The following is an 18,444-nucleotide window of genomic DNA, read 5'->3' on the forward strand; positions in this document are numbered from 1 at the left end:
ATTTTGCTGTAACAAGAATGAGTTGTGTAACAGCTGCGTTCCTTCAGCCGCGTTCCTTCAGCCAGCCATCATATCCAAAACATGAAAGTTTTTCACAGCGTTATGGCTAGTCAGGAAATATCCACCAGTTTGTGTAATATCAGTGTATTATAAAACGATGTTGGGAAATATGTAGCAATGTGAAATGATTTGAGAAAAAAAATATTTTTTATCAGTGTTTTATGATCTGTGCAATCCCTCTCTCACAGTGGACTTTGATACATAATTAAGGCTTTCAGAATGTGTGACTTATAATATATTACCAATGTACTTAGGTCAGTAAATCACATTGAGTTGGACATTTGAAGGTGCACAAGCTGAGATGTGTTAGAGGCTACACCTGTTAAAGACGGAGGCTCCAGTGTATTATTTTTCATGTGTTTGGATACTGGCATCATTTGCGGAAATGATTCTGATAAGCTACACATCTTCATTCATTTTGATCCTGAGTCTGTCTCTCATTTCAGGTAGGGAGAAAAATACACATCAAAATTCTCACAATTAGTGTCACTTTTTTTTGTTTCCCTTTGTTACCCATTTACTTTGTTTCATTTTTCCGCTCTTCGTTGGTTTTTGATTAATTGGCACCTGTTCATTTTTTTGAGTTCATAGTCCCTCAGTTCATTTCCCGGTATTATTTGTGCCATGCATGCAAACATGTTGTGTTTGCACCCATTTGGATATCAGTTTTGCTTTATTTAATAAAACCATGCTGTTGTTTTGAAATACTTTGACTATCTTCTTCCTCATTGGACGCTGTTTAAAACATTACACAAATATGAATCATTGAGTATAAAAATATAAATAGTCTGGCAGAGAGATAAAAAGATTGAAATATTGTTCTAGACAAATAAGAGAATAAATGAGAACATTAGTAAAAATTTTAAGAATCAATTCATATTTGCTGGCTTTTTAGACCTGCCAAAGTTCGCCCAGCATTAGTTAGCCTATATAAAAAAAAATTTGTATAAAAAGTGAATTCTAAATCTCATGATGTAACAACAGAACATAGTGTGTTGACACGTTTTAAAAGGCTAGTAATATTTGGCACTGAATGTTTTGTCTGTCAGATCTATTGTTAAATATTAAAACATTCTGTATAAATATAATTTAATAAAAATAAAATCTTGATATAAATTTGGATGAACCAATTAAAAGGACCAAATGTTTTGTTGATCTCATACATTGATTCATCCAGAAACAAGATTGCATGGTCCTGAAAGGGTGTTTAAAAGGAAATAAAGTATGTCTGTTGAAAAAAAGGTGTAGGCATTACCATATGCACACTCTCAGAGAAATATATGTCAATGTGTTGATTTAGGAAACGGAGTGGAAGAAGTAAATCTTTAATGATTATTCTGGTTTCAAAATCTATAAACCCTCTTCTAAAGGACATTGAATGGTGGAAAATGCAGGAATAGTGTATTTTTGATGGAAAAGTTTGAGAGGTGTTGATTACACAATTGTACAATTACACACCATTAAAAAGATGATCATATTATCAAAATATTTTTGTGAAGCTAATGTGAGAACCATACCTGTATAATATCGTTACACACTCTTTTCATATACTATTAATTGCTGGGACATAAATGGCACAATAGTTATAATGGCCTCATCTGAAACCACAATAGATGTCTAAATCATGAACTGTTAGATATCACAGTGAAATGTTTAATTTTGTGAAAAATCACATTTAGACTGACTTTGTGTTTGCTTTATAACCAGACTGTCTTCATACAAAAAAATAGTGATTTCTCAATTATACATCAGACTTCAGACATCAGATCCCCTTAAAGCTATAACTGTTTCTATATCTACAACAGATGCTTCTTCAACTTCATCTCCCCCGAGTCCTTCAGAAGTTTCATCAACTGATGAGGTGCCAACAGCTGTCCCCACTAAAGGAGGTAATTTAGATATTTCCATCACAAGCAATTAAAACTAAATTTCATTTAAGAAATTTAGAATTGGGAATTTCATAATTTAATTGTATATAGGCTAGGCCTACACATATTATAAAAGCTGCAACTAAAAAGAATGTTTAATAATATGATTTGTTGATAATTTCCTTGGTTGTTAATTAATCTAAGCACCTGTTCTGTTTTCAGTTAACTACTCTGTATGTATTTAAGCCCTCAGTTAATTCAGTTAATTGTCTGGTATCGTCTTTGTTCTATGTGGTTGTGTTTATATTATGTTATTAAAGACTGTGTTAGTTTGGATTCTCCTGCATTCTGCGATTTCTACAACCACCAGTACGTGACACCAGCTAAATATTCGACTTAAAACAATGTGCAAATTGAAGTCACAAAAACACATAGCCTATGAATGTAGGCTATAGTATAATTATGTGAAAACAAAATGTTATAGGCTAACATATAACAAAGACATCAGTGGTCAGACAAAACAGAAGCTTAAATAAGAAAGCTGAACTTCTTTGAACTTGACAGTGTACCGCAGCGCTCATGCGTGAGACACAGCGCAACTGTAATGTCATTTGGTGTTCTTATTAAAAAAATTGCTTGTGTTATGTATGAAAAAAATATTTACAGCACTCAGTCTTGTTGACATGCGTGCACACATGTTTGTTATTAGGACTGGACAGAGCATGATCATCATGGTCCACATTTACATATGCACAGAATGAAACCCAAACCCCAAATTGTGACAATGAACTGTGTAAATTTTCTTGATTCAGTTAGATATAAAAATAAAGCAAACTCTTAGGAAAAAAACAAAATTCTGTATAGACCCCTAGGGTTCTTCTTGACTTTATTTTAAAGAACACCTAAATAGTTGTAAATAAGGAGAAATGTCTTAAATGATTGCAAAATACTTTCATGTTCAACAGGTTATAATTTTATTTATTTTCATTTAAGGTTCTATATAGAACCTGTACTTCTAAGAGTGTGCTGATTATTTAGTTGTCTCATAAAAGACTACTGCAAAACGTTGTTAAGGTTTATTGCTAAGTTTTAACATATTTTCCACTGAGTGCAGCAAAATAGGCTCAGTGCTATACCAATAACAAGAAATGTTTCTATTTTCACAACAGATATCACTTCATTTTCTTCTGATACAACTTCAGGAGATTCTGCTACAACTACAGTCGACACCACTCATACACCAGATATGTCAACAACTACTGAAATCACAGAAACCAGTGAACCTTTGAATACAGCAGAAACTTTTACAACTCCACATGAAAGTACAACAGGGATTTCCAGTGTAACTTCAGGAGATTCTGCTTCAACTACAGTCGACACCACTCATACACCAGATATTTTAACAACTACTGAAATCACAGAAACCAGTGAACCTTCAAATACAGCAGAAACCTCTACAACTCCAGATGAAAGTACAACAGGGATTTCCAGTGTAACTTCAGGAGATCCTGCTACAACTATAGTTGACACCACTCATACACCAGATATTTTAACAACTACTGAAATCACAGAAACCAGTGAACCTTCAAATACAGCAGAAACCTCTCCAACTCCAGATGAAAGTACAACAGGGATTTCCAGTGTAACTTCAGGAGATGGAGATTCTGCTACAACTACAGTCGACACCACTCATACACCAGATATTTTAACAACTACTGAAATCACAGAAACCAGTGAACCTTTGAATACAGCAGAAACCACTACAACTCCAGATGAAAGTACAACAAGGATTTCCAGTGTAACTTCAGGAGATTCTGCTACAACTACAGTCGACACCACTCATACACCAGATATTTTAACAACTACTGAAATCACAGAAACCAGCGAACCTTCAAATACAGCAGAAACCTCTACAACTCCAGATGAAAGTGCAACAGGGATTTCCAGTGTAACTTCAGGAGATTCTGCTTCAACTACAGTCGACACCACTCATACACCAGATATTGTAACAACTACTGAAATCACAGAAACCAGTGAACCTTTGAATACAGCAGAAACCTTTACAACTCCAGATGAAAGTACAACAGGGATTTCCAGTGTAACTTCAGGAGATCCTGCTACAACTATAGTTGACACCACTCATACACCAGATATTTCAACAACTACTGAAATCACAGAAACCAGTGAACCTTCAAATACAGCAGAAACCACTACAACTCCAGATGAAAGTACAACAGGGATTTCCAGTGTAACTTCAGGAGATCCTGCTACAACTATAGTTGACACCACTCATACACCAGATATTTCAACAACTACTGAAATCACAGAAACCAGTGAACCTTCAAATACAGCAGAAACCACTACAACTCCAGATGAAAGTACAACAGGGATTTCCAGTGTAACTTCAGGAGATCCTGCTACAACTATAGTTGACACCACTCATAGACCAGATATTTCAACAACTACTGAAATCACAGAAACCAGTGAACCTTTGAATACAGCAGAAACCACTACAACTCCAGATGAAAGTACAACAGGGATTTCCAGTGTAACTTCAGGAGATCCTGCTACAACTATAGTTGACACCACTCATACACCAGATATTTCAACAACTACTGAAATCACAGAAACCAGTGAACCTTCAAATACAGCAGAAACCACTACAACTCCAGATGAAAGTACAACAGGGATTTCCAGTGTAACTTCAGGAGATCCTGCTACAACTATAGTTGACACCACTCATACAACAGATATTTCAACAACTACTGAAATCACAGAAACCAGTGAACCTTCAAATACAGCAGAAACCTCTACAACTCCAGATGAAAGTACAACAGGGATTTCCAGTGTAACTTCAGGAGATTCTGCTACAACTACAGTCGACACCACTCATACACCAGATATTTTAACAACTACTGAAATCACAGAAACCAGTGAACCTTTGAATACAGCAGAAACCACTACAACTCCAGATGAAAGTACAACAAGGATTTCCAGTGTAACTTCAGGAGATTCTGCTACAACTATAGTTGACACCACTCATACACCAGATATTTTAACAACTACTGAAATCACAGAAACCAGTGAACCTTTGAATACAGCAGAAACCACTACAACTCCAGATGAAAGTACAACAGGGATTTCCAGTGTAACTTCAGGAGATCCTGCTACAACTATAGTTGACACCACTCATACACCAGATATTTCAACAACTACTGAAATCACAGAAACCAGTGAACCTTCAAATACAGCAGAAACCTCTACAACTCCAGATGAAAGTACAACAGGGATTTCCAGTGTAACTTCAGGAGATTCTGCTACAACTACAGTCGACACCACTCATACACCAGATATTTTAACAACTACTGAAATCACAGAAACCAGTGAACCTTTGAATACAGCAGAAACCACTACAACTCCAGATGAAAGTACAACAAGGATTTCCAGTGTAACTTCAGGAGATTCTGCTACAACTACAGTTGACACCACTCATACACCAGATATTTTAACAACTACTGAAATCACAGAAACCAGTGAACCTTTGAATACAGCAGAAACCACTACAACTCTAGATGAAAGTACAACAAGGATTTCCAGTGTAACTTCAGGAGATTCTGCTACAACTATAGTTGACACCACTCATACACCAGATATTTCAACAACTACTGAAATCACAGAAACCAGTGAACCTTCAAATACAGCAGAAACCTCTACAACTCCAGATGAAAGTACAATAGGGATTTCCAGTGTAACTTCAGGAGATTCTGCTACAACTACAGTCGACACCACTCATACACCAGATATTTTGACAACTACTGAAATCACAGAAACCAGTGAACCTTCAAATACAGCAGAAACCACTACAACTCCAGATGAAAGTACAACAAGGATTTCCAGTGTAACTTCAGGAGATGGAGATTCTGCTACAACTACAGTCGACAGCACTCATACACCAGATATTTTAACAACTACTGAAATCACAGAAACCAGTGAACCTTTGAATACAGCAGAAACCTCTACAACTCCAGATGAAAGTACAACAAGGATTTCCAGTGTAACTTCAGGAGATTCTGCTACAGCTACAGTCGACACCACCCATACACCAGATATTTTAACAACTACTGAAATCACAGAAACCAGTGAACCTTTGAATACAGCAGAAACCACTACAACTCCAGATGAAAGTACAACAAGGATTTCCAGTGTAACTTCAGGAGATTCTGCTACAACTACAGTTGACACCACTCATACACCAGATATTTTAACAACTACTGAAATCACAGAAACCAGTGAACCTTTGAATACAGCAGAAACCTCTACAACTCCAGATGAAAGTACAACAAGGATTTCCAGTGTAACTTCAGGAGATTCTGCTACAACTACAGTTGACACCACTCATACACCAGATATTTTAACAACTACTGAAATCACAGAAACCAGTGAACCTTTGAATACAGCAGAAACCTCTACAACTCCAGATGACAGTACAACAGGGATTTCCAGTGTAACTTCAGGAGATGGAGATTCTGCTACAACTACAGTCGACTTCACTCATACACCAGATATTTTAACAACTACTGAAATCACAGAAACCAGCGAACATTCAAATACAGCAGAAACATCTACAACACCAGATGAAAGTACAACTAAGATTTCCAGTGTAACTTCAGGAGATTCTGCTACAACTACAGTCGACACCACTCATACACCAGATATTTTAACAACTACTGAAATCACAGAAACCAGTGAACCTTTGAATACAGCAGAAACCTCTACAACTCCACATGAAAGTACAACAAGGCTTTCCAGTGTAACTTCAGGAGATGGAGATTCTGCTACAACTACAGTCGACACCACTCATACACCAGATATTTTAGCAACTACTGAAATCACAGAAACCAGTGAACCTTTGAATACAGCAGAAAGTACAACAAGGATTTCTGGTGTAACTTCTGGAGATTCTACTACAGCTATGACAGATTCTGGTAAAACAACAGATTATGCCACCACTACAGCATATATAGCAACAACAACAGGTACAATTACGACTTCAGGAATTGTTCCCGCTTCAACTACTGAGGGTGACATATCTACGGAAAATACTGCCACAACTACAGGAGATGTCAGCTCTACTTCTGCTAGTGTCACAACTACAGTAGTTACTGCTACAGGAGACACCAAATCCACACCAAATGCTGCCTCAACTACAGCTGATGTCACAACTCCAAAAGAACCTGTTATGACTACCGTTAATGTAACAACAACACCCACAACACCACCAACAACAACAGGATCTACTCAGTCAACGACTGAAACCATAACCGCCAAACCTATTCAATGTGAAAATGGTGGAACTCCACATTCAAACAACCTGGCTTGTATCTGTCTGCCTGCTTATACGGGGAGATTATGCAATAATGTTAACAATGAAATTCCAGTCAAAGGTTTGTTAAAAAGTTATATCAAATATATAAAAAAAAAATTTATTGTATGATTAACTTTTATCTCTACGTCACACATGAAAGTGGGCTTCACATGCCTATTTCTCTGTAATTATTTTGCAACAATGTCATCTTCAGAAGGAAAATTTGTGCAGTTGTTTTTCCAGTAAGATTGGTCTCATTAATTAAAATGTGGTGAATTAAAATGTCTTCGAAGCTGAATGAAGTTGCGGCTTAATAAATCTATAGCTTAACTTTTTCTAATTGCATAGAAACTTAGCCACAAAACAATGGTATCTCGACTACATGAGATGGGCAGGATGCCCTTTTTAGTTTTAATTAGTTGTTACATTTTATACTTATACTTTCTAAAAATTTTACAAATTGTTTTCTGAAAGTCCTATACTACTTTGATTTCTTAAAATGTCCTCTACTTTTATTTCAGAGTACATTGAAAGGACAGTTCACGTTGAGATGGAAATGGATGAAATGTTTACTGATGATTATAACAACCCATCATCTGAAAAATATTTGGAGTTTGTTAAGAGGTGTAGAGAAAATGTAGGTATTATGGATTAGATGGCTTCCCTCTCCCCCATTTTAAAATTACATATTTTAAAGGTATAGTTCACCAAAATATGAAAATCCTGTCATCATTTACTCACCCTAAAGTTTTCAAACCTGTATGAATTTCTATTTTCTGCTGAACACAAAATAAGATGTTTTGAAGAATATGGGTTACCATTTGATGGATCCCATTGATAATAATAATTCATAAAATAATAATAATTCCATAATACTATGGAAGTCAGTGGGGCCCATCAACTGGTTGGAACAAGTTGAGGGTGAGTAAATAATTACAGAAATTTCATGTTTGGGTGAACTATGCCAGTTTAAGTAAAGGCCTTAGTCTAAATTACTTATTTTGCTGAGTTGACACAAGGAAAGTTGTTAACATTTAAATTTCTACAATTCTGCCCTTTCATTTTCTATTCATGTTTCTTGCAAATGTGCTTGATCACTTACATATTATTACCCATATATTTGGGGAGTGGATCTAACTGCATATATATTACTAAAATCAGCTTGGGACCGGTTGGTTAAAAGTAATTTAAGTGAGATTAATTTAAGTGAAAAAGTTAACTCTGAGAAAAGCTCTAGCTTTTAATCATTTGTTTACAGATGCCTCTTTGTTTCATACTTTGATACCTATGAAGTAACATACATTTTTTAAAAGTGACATAAGTATCTAAGACTTTCACAAAGTATTTTGAACAGTGGAGGTAATTTTTTTACTTGAAATATAACAGATACATTTGCATTCTATTATAGGTTAACCCCATTTATGACCGCCATATACCTACTTTTGAGAGAGTGGACAACATAAATCTAAGGTAATTCATCTACTTTGATAGCACAAGCTATTTTGTAATTATATTTATGCCCTTATAATGTACGACTATGAGGTCTTATTGTAGTTTCTTTTCTTTTTTTTGTCCTTTCAAAGTGCTGGTGGACAGATGAGTCAACAAAATAGGCATAAAGGAAAAAGAAGCTTGCCTTTTAAGCAAAATGAACGAAGGTAACAGTGCAAAATGTAATAAACCAAACATGTATAATAAATTGATTTATTTTTTAATGTATCAATTAAAAATAAACGTAATTATACAGCTTGAAAACACTGAAAAAAACAAACAATTTAAGGACTGATTTTATATTTTTGTCTTTTTTCTCTCTCTCACTCTCTCTCTCTCTTTAAATCATAGGTTTAGACTGAAATTTAAGCATGATGCTATTTGTACCATTAAAAACGATGAAAATGCCATCGGGGCTTATAATAATGTACTTGACCAGTTGAATATGGCTCTCAAAGACTTAAAAGTAAATTCAAGTAGGTTGTCATATGCATTTCCTCACTTTATATATTCTGAAGTTATTAGATGATTAGTTAATCTATGGTTGTCTTTTTTCTATAGCTGCAGACTTTCGTGTAATTAATGCCTCTTCATCACGGACTGAGCTCAGTGGTGAGTTTTCAGTAAAAATGTTGTGCTAGGAGCAAGATGAATATAGTGTTATTTTATATAGGCTACTGTTAATCAGTTCTGTCATTTCATTGAATTGCATATTCTATGCCAAAACAAAAATCGCATTTTTAAGCACCGAGTGAACTACTGAAATAACTAAAATGCGTTTTAATGTGTAATGTTTGATGTTGAAATATTCAAAACATTCTGCATGTTTTCAATCACAGTTATGCAAAAGCTTAAAGTTTACACAAATAACTTCCAACTGGCCTCTGCATATGAATTGTATTTTAGAGATAAAACACAAATGCACAAAATCAGAAAAAGGGCACAATACATTATCAATAAGAATTCTCATTTCTAATAATTGAATTGTTACTAGAAACCAATACACTACTTAGAAAAGGTCAAAAAAGGTTATAAAAGGTTTCAGTGAAAAAACGAGAGAATTGGGAGAGAAGCTATACAGAGAGACCAACAATTAATTTGAGGAAGCAAAAAAAATAAAAAAAATATACAGTAGCATAGATTTTCTATTAAAATCAGGCAATTGATTATACTTTTATTTATTTACTTTTATTGTATTTATTATTTATGTTAACTGTTTCTTTATTTCCCCGGCCAAAGAGGTGTGTGTTGTGGCTGCACAAAATATTTCTGTAAACATCCCAAAAGATTTTGAGGCTGTTGTGTTGGATGGCAAAGTGACATGTGTGACTCCGTGCCATAACGATCATCCTAGACCAAAATTGTGTATGCACTATGGCACCTGTACATTTGCTGAACAAGGACCAATCTGCAAGTATGTACTATCACTATATTTAATTATTTAACCATAGTGGTGGTTAAAGATCTGGGCTGGAAACAGAAATATTGTCCCCGACATAGCCTAAGTAATAAAAGCATCTCCTAATGGCTAGTTTGATTATAGAAATATAAATATATGCTTAAATTGGTTTGCAAGCAATATCAAAAGTTTGAATCTTTCTGATAGGATGAAATATTTCATGTGATCAAGACCAATGATTGGAAGAACTGGAATGATCTAAATGGAACAAAAGCAATTACAAAGCAATAGTAACAAATATGTACAGATGTCTTTATGAAAATTGAAAAGGACTTATAATGCATCTTTGCTCTAGTTGCCACCATACTGAAGCTTACTGGTTCTTGGGAGACAACTGCAGAATCCAGGTGCACAAGGTTGGATTATATGCCGGATTGGGAACAGTAGCAGCAATTGCAGTAATAACTATAGCAATCCTGACAGCTTATCTCGTGATAAACAAACGGACGGTAAAAAGGTAAGCTATCGCATGAAACTTATTTTTTACAAAATGTTTTGGAATATCCAGTCTGAGTCGCACTCTTGAGGTCATAACAAGGCATTTCACTAAGGTTCAAACTGGGCCTCTCCAAAAGTTGTATTTCCTTCTGCTGAAGTCATTCAGTTGGTCATTTACTCCTTTGCTTTGGGTTGTTGCCTTGTTACATCACCCGACGTCTTTTGAGCATCAATTGGTGGACAGATGGCCTGCAGAATGTCCTGATAAACTTCATGTTTGAACACAATGCCCTTTGAACATAAGATCACTACACGATCATTGTTCCACTACCGCCCTAAAAATAACCCATCAGCCACTCTCGAGTCCAGAAAGGGCAGTTTGCTTAAGAATTTTCTAATACCATTTGATTATTTAGCAGTATTTAACATGTATAAGGGCTACAATCCTGTCATAAAATCTGTGGATGATTCAAAACTTTCTGACAGTCACTCTAAAAATCTGGGGTAATGCAATCCCTCAGGTTTAATGAAAAAAGCATATTTTCCAAATGTGTATTGGAAAAAAGATGGTGTTCTTATGTTTTTACGTCTTCCTGTCCATAATTCTATTTCTTTGACTTACAGGAATAAAGACATTAAGCAAGAGCTTGTGAAAGAATGGCTAGATGATGACTTTGAGTGGCCACCACAAAAGAAAACATCAGGTACCCAAAAAAACCCCAGAACATTTGAATCATTCACCAAATTATTGTCGTGCACAATTAATTAGTGTTAACAGTAGTGTTATCTCAGAAAAATTTGTTACATAAAACACTTGTAATTAACCTGAATCGATAGGAAAACAATTTATTCATTCCCAATCAGTTCACTGTATTTCAGATACAGATTTTTTGTTGTTGTTGCTACTAGCACAAAATAGAGAGCATCTAAAAAAAAAGCAAGTCTTTTCTGGGCGCTTCGAATGCATGCATTATGGGAAATATTAGCGAATGTACATCATTTGCACACCATAAATCCCTGATTTATACCCATAAACTATACGGAGAATAAACTTAGATCACTACCCCACTACAAATATATGATTTAATTTTGACTTCCTGTGCAATAATAGAAGATTCCCCCCGTTTGAATATAAATTTTACTTTTTAACAAGTCTCTGATTAGTCAACTTACCATTTTTTGTATTTCCAGATGACACGTATTATAATCCAGTATACTCACATAAGCAGGGCAGTTTAGGAAAACCAGATTTCTCTGCGGCTCGATTCTACACCCGGAATTTCTCACCTGATCCTGATATTCATCTCCGCTATCTTCAGATAGATCAGCCTGTGAGTACTGACAGGATACACAGATAAACATGTATCAGCATATGTTGTACAAACAGTCAGTATAAAGTAAACAAATCTAAAACTATGTGCAGCCATAGGGTTGATAAAGGATACATTTTAATTTATGACTACTTTTACTGCACAATTGCATATGTCCACAGAAGGTACCTGTTACAAACAGCCAGTGATTTTTCTTGTACTGGTTTTTATGTAAGCATTGTAGCATCACTATATCATTGTTTTTAGAAAATTCCTCATTATGTCTTTTGCTCTTAACAGATGAGAATGGACAGACCTCAGATCCGGTCATCATTTGATATTTAAGTGGGATATTCTAAATGCATGGAATTTAACACAAGTAGGACGGCTCTGTTCGACATATTGAATATATTTGTTGCTTTGATGCTTTAAAATATCCAGTCTTGATGTATTAATCTAAATCCAGTTAGAAAAAGATTTCTATTTATACCATAAAATTTAGTAGTACAATTGTGCATATTTTCTGTATCTCAGATGTCTGACAAACATTGTCCGACCACATGTGTTTGATTCCATGATGAAGAGAAGCAGTGAAACTTCAGAAATGCCCTGCTACCCTTCAGATACGTTATTCAAATAATGAAGGTAGCATAAGAATATAGTGTAGAACTATATAATTTTACAGGTTTTACTTTGTTAGTGCTTCTTCAGGTGTCCTTGTGTTTTATTATTGTTGTTCATTATGACATTACATTAATATGAATTGGTTTGTAAATTACATAACCACAAATTATTTATTAACATTATACTCCACAAATTATTTATTATCGTTATACTCCACACGTTTGTAAATTGACACTTTCTTATGTTTAAATAAATAAATATCTATATTCTCAATTGTTTTAGGTGTCTTCTTTTTTTAACCTGTAATTGCAATTGAATACATGAACAACAAAATAATATTCTTGAGCTATTGTGTACTGAGCATGAGCATTAAGAAAACATCAGATTTAAACATCTAAGATTTTGAGCACATCATGAGCTAACAGAGAGTATCTTTATTAGTTCTTTGTACTTTTCAATGTTTTCTAATTCACAGACATGCAACACTCTTTGTTCTTCCGAAAGCACTGTTCATATGGATTTCTTACTCTATATATTATTCCACCACACAATTTAGTCCTTCCGGATTACGTTGTTACATTATTTTATATTCCCAAACCTATGTTTTGCAAAGTGAGTTTCTTTATCTCAGATATCTTATCGGCAGCCAGTCAAACAATGTGAGCGATGGTGAGTTATACACGCCATTGTGGGAGCGGAACAGATAAGAGCTTCAATATCATGACACGTTGCAATTGGTAGCATAACTTAACTTGATGTACCTCTGTATTGCAATTGGACTCATGAGTCATTGTGTAACCGTGTTACTCATCTGTGTAGTGATTCTCACTCTAAAAGGTAATTCTTTATTAGGGGTCCATGCACCAAAGTGTTGTGTTCCGTTTTGCCAATTATTCTTTTTCTGGCCTAAAAGCATCAGAGACTATAAGTCATAGAGATCTCAAACTTGGTGGGATGGTTCCAAATCTTCCCACTACTCGGCTACCTCCACACACATCCATCCGACATAAGGTTGTGTTATAATATGAACATTGGCATTTTGGTCTGGAACCATAGGAGAGATAAATAACAAATAATACAAACAAAAAAAAAAGATAAAAAAAAAAAGGTTTGTTCTCATCTGAAGAAAGTTTGTCATATACATCTGGAATGGCATTAAGGGGTAATTAAAGGATGAGAGAAATTTCACTTTTGGATGGAATATCCCTTTAACTGGTTCTTTGAAAATTGTTCTTTAACAAAAAAAAACTTTAATTATACAAACTGCAATAAATGGTTGTTTCCATTCACAACAATTTGAAGATGTAGACACTTATATTCAATGTTACATTTATTTTTTGTATTTTATGTCTTGGATATTTTTTATAAGAAACTTATTTTAACAAAATCAACAACTCAAGTATAGTGAAATAATATGAATACATTATACACACACATTTCCCAAACAAAAGAAAAGAACAAATCTGAACCTGTAGAAAAGTGAAACACAGAGGGTTACTTAGGCTCAGCTGTATTCTGAAGGGGTTCCGCCTAAGCATATCATTTCTCAGAATCCAGAGGCAGTCTTTTCAGCAAGGTTACTGGAACTAACAAAGGATTGAGAGGACAGGTGCCAGCCGTAGCCCAGTCTTTGTCCTTTGCTGGTTCTGTGACAGACTCAGTGGAGGATCCAGTAGTAGTTCTAAGTTTCTGTGTTGATACAGTAGAATCAGAATTCGCACCTGGGACGTTTGAAGAAGAAGCTGTTTTGGAGAGCTGCGTGTGTAACTGGAGGAGGTGATGTTGAAGTTCCTTGCAGTCCAGTAAGGGGAGCTCCTCAGGCAAACACATCAGCATATCCAACAGCACTGCACTCTCTGAGGACATATCAGATAGAATGTGCAAAAATATGAGGAAAAAGAGAGATCTTTTCACATAGGTATAACAGATAGGTTCACCTAGAATTAAAATTCTGTCATTATTTATTTACCCTCTTGTCATTCCCACATGATTGGCTGACTGACTTATGAAAGTCAAAGTTCAAAAAACAACATTGATCCTCATTGACTTTCATTGTAATCTTTTTAAAGCCAAAATAAAGGATGTCATACAGGTTTGGAACGGCATGAAGGTTGTTATTATGAGACTTTTTAAACTGATTAAGTTGATCTAACTTCCACATTCCTGGGACAATGTGTAAAATGGCCATGAAGAGTATAATTTATTCCAATTTTTAATATCATAATAGAATATTATACGTAAAAAGTATTATATAACAATACATACCCATAGAAGTAAGGGACGAATTGCCGGTTGTAGAGCCAACGCCACTTAAATATTTATAAATCTTGTCAAAATTCATAACACACTTCAGCATTCTTGGTTTGGATAATAAGTTATTGTGCTCTAACAGTCCCGATCGAACTGGATTGTGCCTATTTGAGGAAACTGATGGTGACACTGGATCAGTGGAAACAGGACTGGACACTGTTGGTTCTGCTTCTGATTGTAGTTGGCTTGGGCTTCTTGTCATCTGTGAGGATGTTGGTGTCTCAGGTGTGTTAGGCACTACAGGTGAACTGCTTGATGCATTATCCAATTTGCTAATATGGTCAACAGCATTAGAACTAGAGTCAGGCTGAATAAGAGATCCAGCTGAGGTAGTGAAAACGCTAGGATTTGGGCTCATGCCGGAGGCGGAAGGCCGAGAGGGGGTTTTAGGGGACTGAACAGGGTAAAGTCTGGAGAAAGCAGGTGTTCGGCTGGTGGGGTGTGGAGGTTCAGACTGCATTAGGCCACAGGGCTCCGTGGCAGCAATCACAAGCATCTGATGACGGAGTACAAAATAAACACAAATTATTTACATTTTATCTGATTTACGTGATAAAAGGCAATAAAGCAGTAAAATACAGTATACTGTTTGTCATAAATGAGAGTCATAAGAGATTGATCATCGACAGAATCAATTGCTGAACTTTGTGTTGTATAATTGTAGTTCAAAAGTATCATAAGTAACACAACCTTGTTGTCAAACATAAACATTATCCATCATTATTTGTCTACCTGAGAAAAGGCAGAGGAAATAGTCTTCTCATGGGATCTGGAGATTTTCTGAACCAGCTCTGCCCAGATTTCAATGGGAACCTTAGTCTTGTGATGCTCCCTCCTCTGACTCTGAACCTGTAGATAAACCTTCTGCAGCATACGTGACTTCAGGGACTTTATCAGGCCTTCAATCTGAAACCAAGCAGTAATTGCATTACAATGGACATGTGCATGTTCATCCGGCTTAATCTGTTTTAGGTGATGGCAATGAGTTTACCTCTTTGAGAGATCGTCGGGGAACTTTCTTTTGAAGCTCAGTCAGATCTAACTCCGATTCAAAATTATTCTGTAGTTTCAAAGCTTGCAAAAAGCTCTGTAGATCTTTGCGAGCCCATCCTTTGCAGAATGATTTGTCTCTCACTGTCTGGTTTTGCTCAATGCTCTTAATTAGAAAGCGTGACGGTTCAGTTCGCTGACGAAATGGAGGTTTCATTGTTACTGATTAGATAAAAGTTATGTCCAATGTAACTTGAAATTGCCTGCTGTATAAAAAAGAAAATGTTCACATTTAATATTTAAAAACTACCCAAGCTTAAACAAACTTTGTTCATGAGCACAAAATAATGGGAAAGCAACATTTTATATTAATATAGCCACAAGTGGCAATCATCAGAGTTCAAGCACTAAAAATAATCAGTGATCTAAATTAAATGTATCTTATGACATGGTTTTTATAGCAACATCCATATTGAATCTTTACTGAAGTTAGGGTTTGATTATGTGGACCCACATTCAACAATTAAATTTAAAAGGATGTCAGAGGACAATTTCAAATGAATGTGAAGATACCTTCAGTGCTTGGAGTCCTAAATATCAATGGCTTATTTATGTTTTTAAACCATAACTTACATTCCTTTAAGAAGGACTTTAAGAGGAAACTTGCAACTGAGAAACTAATGAAGGTCAGTTTTTTTAATGGAGTTAATAACAGGAATGTATATAAAAAGGTTACAAATGCAGCAGTAATGCCCCAATAACCTCACACCGGATCTTTTCAATCTCTGTAAATTGCGCCAGAATGCTGAAAAACATTATTATCGATCTAACGTTAAATGGCACTAAGGATTTCACACCACATTACATATTTTCAACAAGTTTTAAGCTGTAGGGCAGCGACCAACGGACATATTCATATTCATATTCATATTCACTTCATTTACACAGCTTTAAGGTAACGTTAACCATCAAATAAAATTACTTACAATAAGCTAGATGGAAAGTCTAAAGATCAGAAACTTACGTAACTTACTAGCTTGTCACAACCCAAGTGTTTCGGTAGGGGCAGAGCCATATAGAGGGGTAACGGAAGTACCCGTATCTCAATACGAGCCACTAAGAGGCTCAAAAACCACGAAGCTGAAATGCGTTTTCACATGTCCGCTTGCAAAGGCTGTTCTCGATTATTATGTCTAATTCAATATACACTTTATATATGTATATATCAAAATTTCAATTAATAAAAAAACTATTATAAAAGTCTAAGCGGTCGTTAGCTCTCACTTTCGTTTATACTTAGCAGATAAGGCCTACAGAGTTTGCACCACTTGTCATTTGTGAAACACACCACTAGAGACCGCTAAAACTTTTCACACGAAAACGAACTTCTCACTGCAGTAATTTTAATATACTATGAACTTTAAATACAGGTATACTATCACAATCGGTATTTGTCTAAACATGTTATAGTGACAAAAAGACCTGAATTATAAAATATTTTCAAACCTTGGAACCTAAAATCAATTTATCTTATTCTGTTTATTTTTTCTCCCGCATGCAATATGATGTGATAGATCTATTTCCGTCAACTCAGTTCTGACATTTCATCAATTGTACGGTAAAGTACTTCCGCCTGTGATGGAACCACTAAAGCCCTAAAGCAACATTATGACATTATACTTCATATCCAGTTCCGCCTTCATGTGGGCATTCTTTTCTTGTCATGAGAACTGTAATGTAGTATAAGCATTGCGGCTGCTGCTAGCCGTACATTCAAAAGCACTGGCAGCGGTGGGATTCGAACCCACGCCCCCGAAGAGACTGGAGCCTTAATCCAGCGCCTTAGACCGCTCGGCCACGCTACCTACGAGCTGGAAAGTAAATAACCGATTTTGAGCGATTTTGTTTCTGAATATATATATATAGTCCTATATGCCTATATAAAATGCAGTATTTATGCAGAATATATGTAGGCTATTACATATAATAACAATATAGCCTACATATTCAAAATTAATACATAGGCTACGGCATTCTTGATATGGACTGCATTATCTTAAAATATTAAATCCACCACGAGCATCAGTTGCAAACGAGTCCCAAATGAAAACCCAGGATCATAATTGAAAACAGAGGCACAATGGTAGACTGATATAATAAGCATGAGATGTTGTCATGAAGATTGGATAAATTCTGTGGTGATTATGACCTCTGCTGGTGATTGCGTGACATGATTTTAGTGGATGTGTGAACGTCTTAGAACTGCGGTTGTTTCTGTAAAAACTGAGAGATGCCAACACGTTTTGGTGATTGAACTTCGGATAAAACAAATTAAATTAATGTGTATGCCTTGACTGTTTTTGGATATTTTATTATTTCATAAAACATGATTGATTTTAAAAGGAGAAAATTTTAATTTCAGATAAGTTGTTATATATTTTACTGACAAACACTATTGAGTAAACAAACAAACCAACAAACAAATAATTACCTAAACACAGCTCTTGCATCGGAATGCCTTGTCATGTT

General features: G+C 35.4%; 3 protein-coding genes and 1 non-coding gene across 9 annotated transcripts; 2 read left to right on the forward strand and 2 right to left on the reverse strand.

Annotated features, from left to right (window-relative positions):
* The first annotated feature begins 333 nt into the window (after positions 1–333).
* On the forward strand, positions 334–7,807 carry LOC143737847 (uncharacterized). Its single transcript, XM_077229707.1, has 2 exons — positions 334–506; positions 4,079–7,807. Exons 1-2 carry the CDS (start codon positions 446–448, stop codon positions 7,420–7,422), a joined length of 3,405 nt encoding a protein of 1,134 aa, XP_077085822.1. The 5' UTR covers positions 334–445; the 3' UTR covers positions 7,423–7,807.
* Positions 7,808–7,843: 36 nt separating this feature from the next.
* Positions 7,844–12,851, forward strand: LOC143737848 (uncharacterized). Its single transcript, XM_077229708.1, has 10 exons — positions 7,844–7,930; positions 8,702–8,763; positions 8,877–8,951; positions 9,136–9,260; positions 9,346–9,396; positions 9,952–10,198; positions 10,539–10,700; positions 11,306–11,385; positions 11,873–12,012; positions 12,292–12,851. The coding sequence occupies exons 1-10, from the start codon at positions 7,844–7,846 to the stop codon at positions 12,334–12,336; spliced, it is 1,074 nt and encodes a 357-aa protein (XP_077085823.1). The 3' UTR covers positions 12,337–12,851.
* Positions 12,852–13,029: 178 nt separating this feature from the next.
* Positions 13,030–17,079, reverse strand: snapc2 (small nuclear RNA activating complex, polypeptide 2). Of its 6 annotated transcripts, none has more exons than XM_077228321.1 (5): positions 16,949–17,079; positions 15,917–16,178; positions 15,658–15,831; positions 14,881–15,421; positions 13,030–14,471 (listed from the first exon to the last, which is right to left on the reverse strand). In XM_077228321.1, the coding sequence occupies exons 2-5, from the start codon at positions 16,130–16,132 to the stop codon at positions 14,155–14,157; spliced, it is 1,248 nt and encodes a 415-aa protein (XP_077084436.1). In that variant the 5' UTR covers positions 16,133–16,178; positions 16,949–17,079; the 3' UTR covers positions 13,030–14,154. The 6 variants fall into 6 exon arrangements, with proteins under 6 accessions (XP_077084436.1, XP_077084433.1, XP_077084434.1 ...); XM_077228318.1 differs by having other exon boundaries at positions 15,917–16,181; positions 16,949–17,039; XM_077228319.1 differs by having other exon boundaries at positions 15,917–16,181; positions 16,940–17,015.
* Positions 17,080–17,698: 619 nt separating this feature from the next.
* Positions 17,699–17,780, reverse strand: trnal-aag (transfer RNA leucine (anticodon AAG)). The gene has a single exon. It is a non-coding gene; the product is annotated as a tRNA-Leu (tRNA).
* Between the last annotated feature and the right edge of the window lie 664 nt (positions 17,781–18,444).

This window comes from Siphateles boraxobius, unplaced genomic scaffold (genome assembly GCF_051911475.1).
Source record: "Siphateles boraxobius isolate OS27281-9 unplaced genomic scaffold, OSU_SipBor_1 130, whole genome shotgun sequence".
In the NCBI taxonomy this organism is placed as follows: Eukaryota; Metazoa; Chordata; class Actinopteri; order Cypriniformes; family Leuciscidae; genus Siphateles; species Siphateles boraxobius.

What these genes read in the sequence shown, in the direction of transcription:
- LOC143737847 (XM_077229707.1), top strand. Translation starts at nt 446, where the DNA reads ATGATTCTGATAAGCTACACATCTTCATTCATTTTGATCCTGAGTCTG. An exon ending in GAGTCTGTCTCTCATTTCAG is followed by an intron (nt 507 to 4,078) that starts GTAGGGAGAAAA and finishes CTCATACACCAG; the next exon opens with ATATTTCAACAACTACTGAA.
- LOC143737848 (XM_077229708.1), top strand. Translation starts at nt 7,844, where the DNA reads ATGGAAATGGATGAAATGTTTACTGATGATTATAACAACCCATCATCT. An exon ending in TTAAGAGGTGTAGAGAAAAT is followed by an intron (nt 7,931 to 8,701) that starts GTAGGTATTATG and finishes ATTCTATTATAG; the next exon opens with GTTAACCCCATTTATGACCG. An exon ending in ATCACGGACTGAGCTCAGTG is followed by an intron (nt 9,397 to 9,951) that starts GTGAGTTTTCAG and finishes CAGGCAATTGAT; the next exon opens with TATACTTTTATTTATTTACT.
- snapc2 (XM_077228321.1), bottom strand. Translation starts at nt 16,132, where the DNA reads ATGAAACCTCCATTTCGTCAGCGAACTGAACCGTCACGCTTTCTAATT. An exon ending in CCCGACGATCTCTCAAAGAG is followed by an intron (nt 15,832 to 15,916) that starts GTAAACTCATTG and finishes GCTTGGTTTCAG; the next exon opens with ATTGAAGGCCTGATAAAGTC. An exon ending in TTCGTCCCTTACTTCTATGG is followed by an intron (nt 14,472 to 14,880) that starts GTATGTATTGTT and finishes ATATGTCCTCAG; the next exon opens with AGAGTGCAGTGCTGTTGGAT.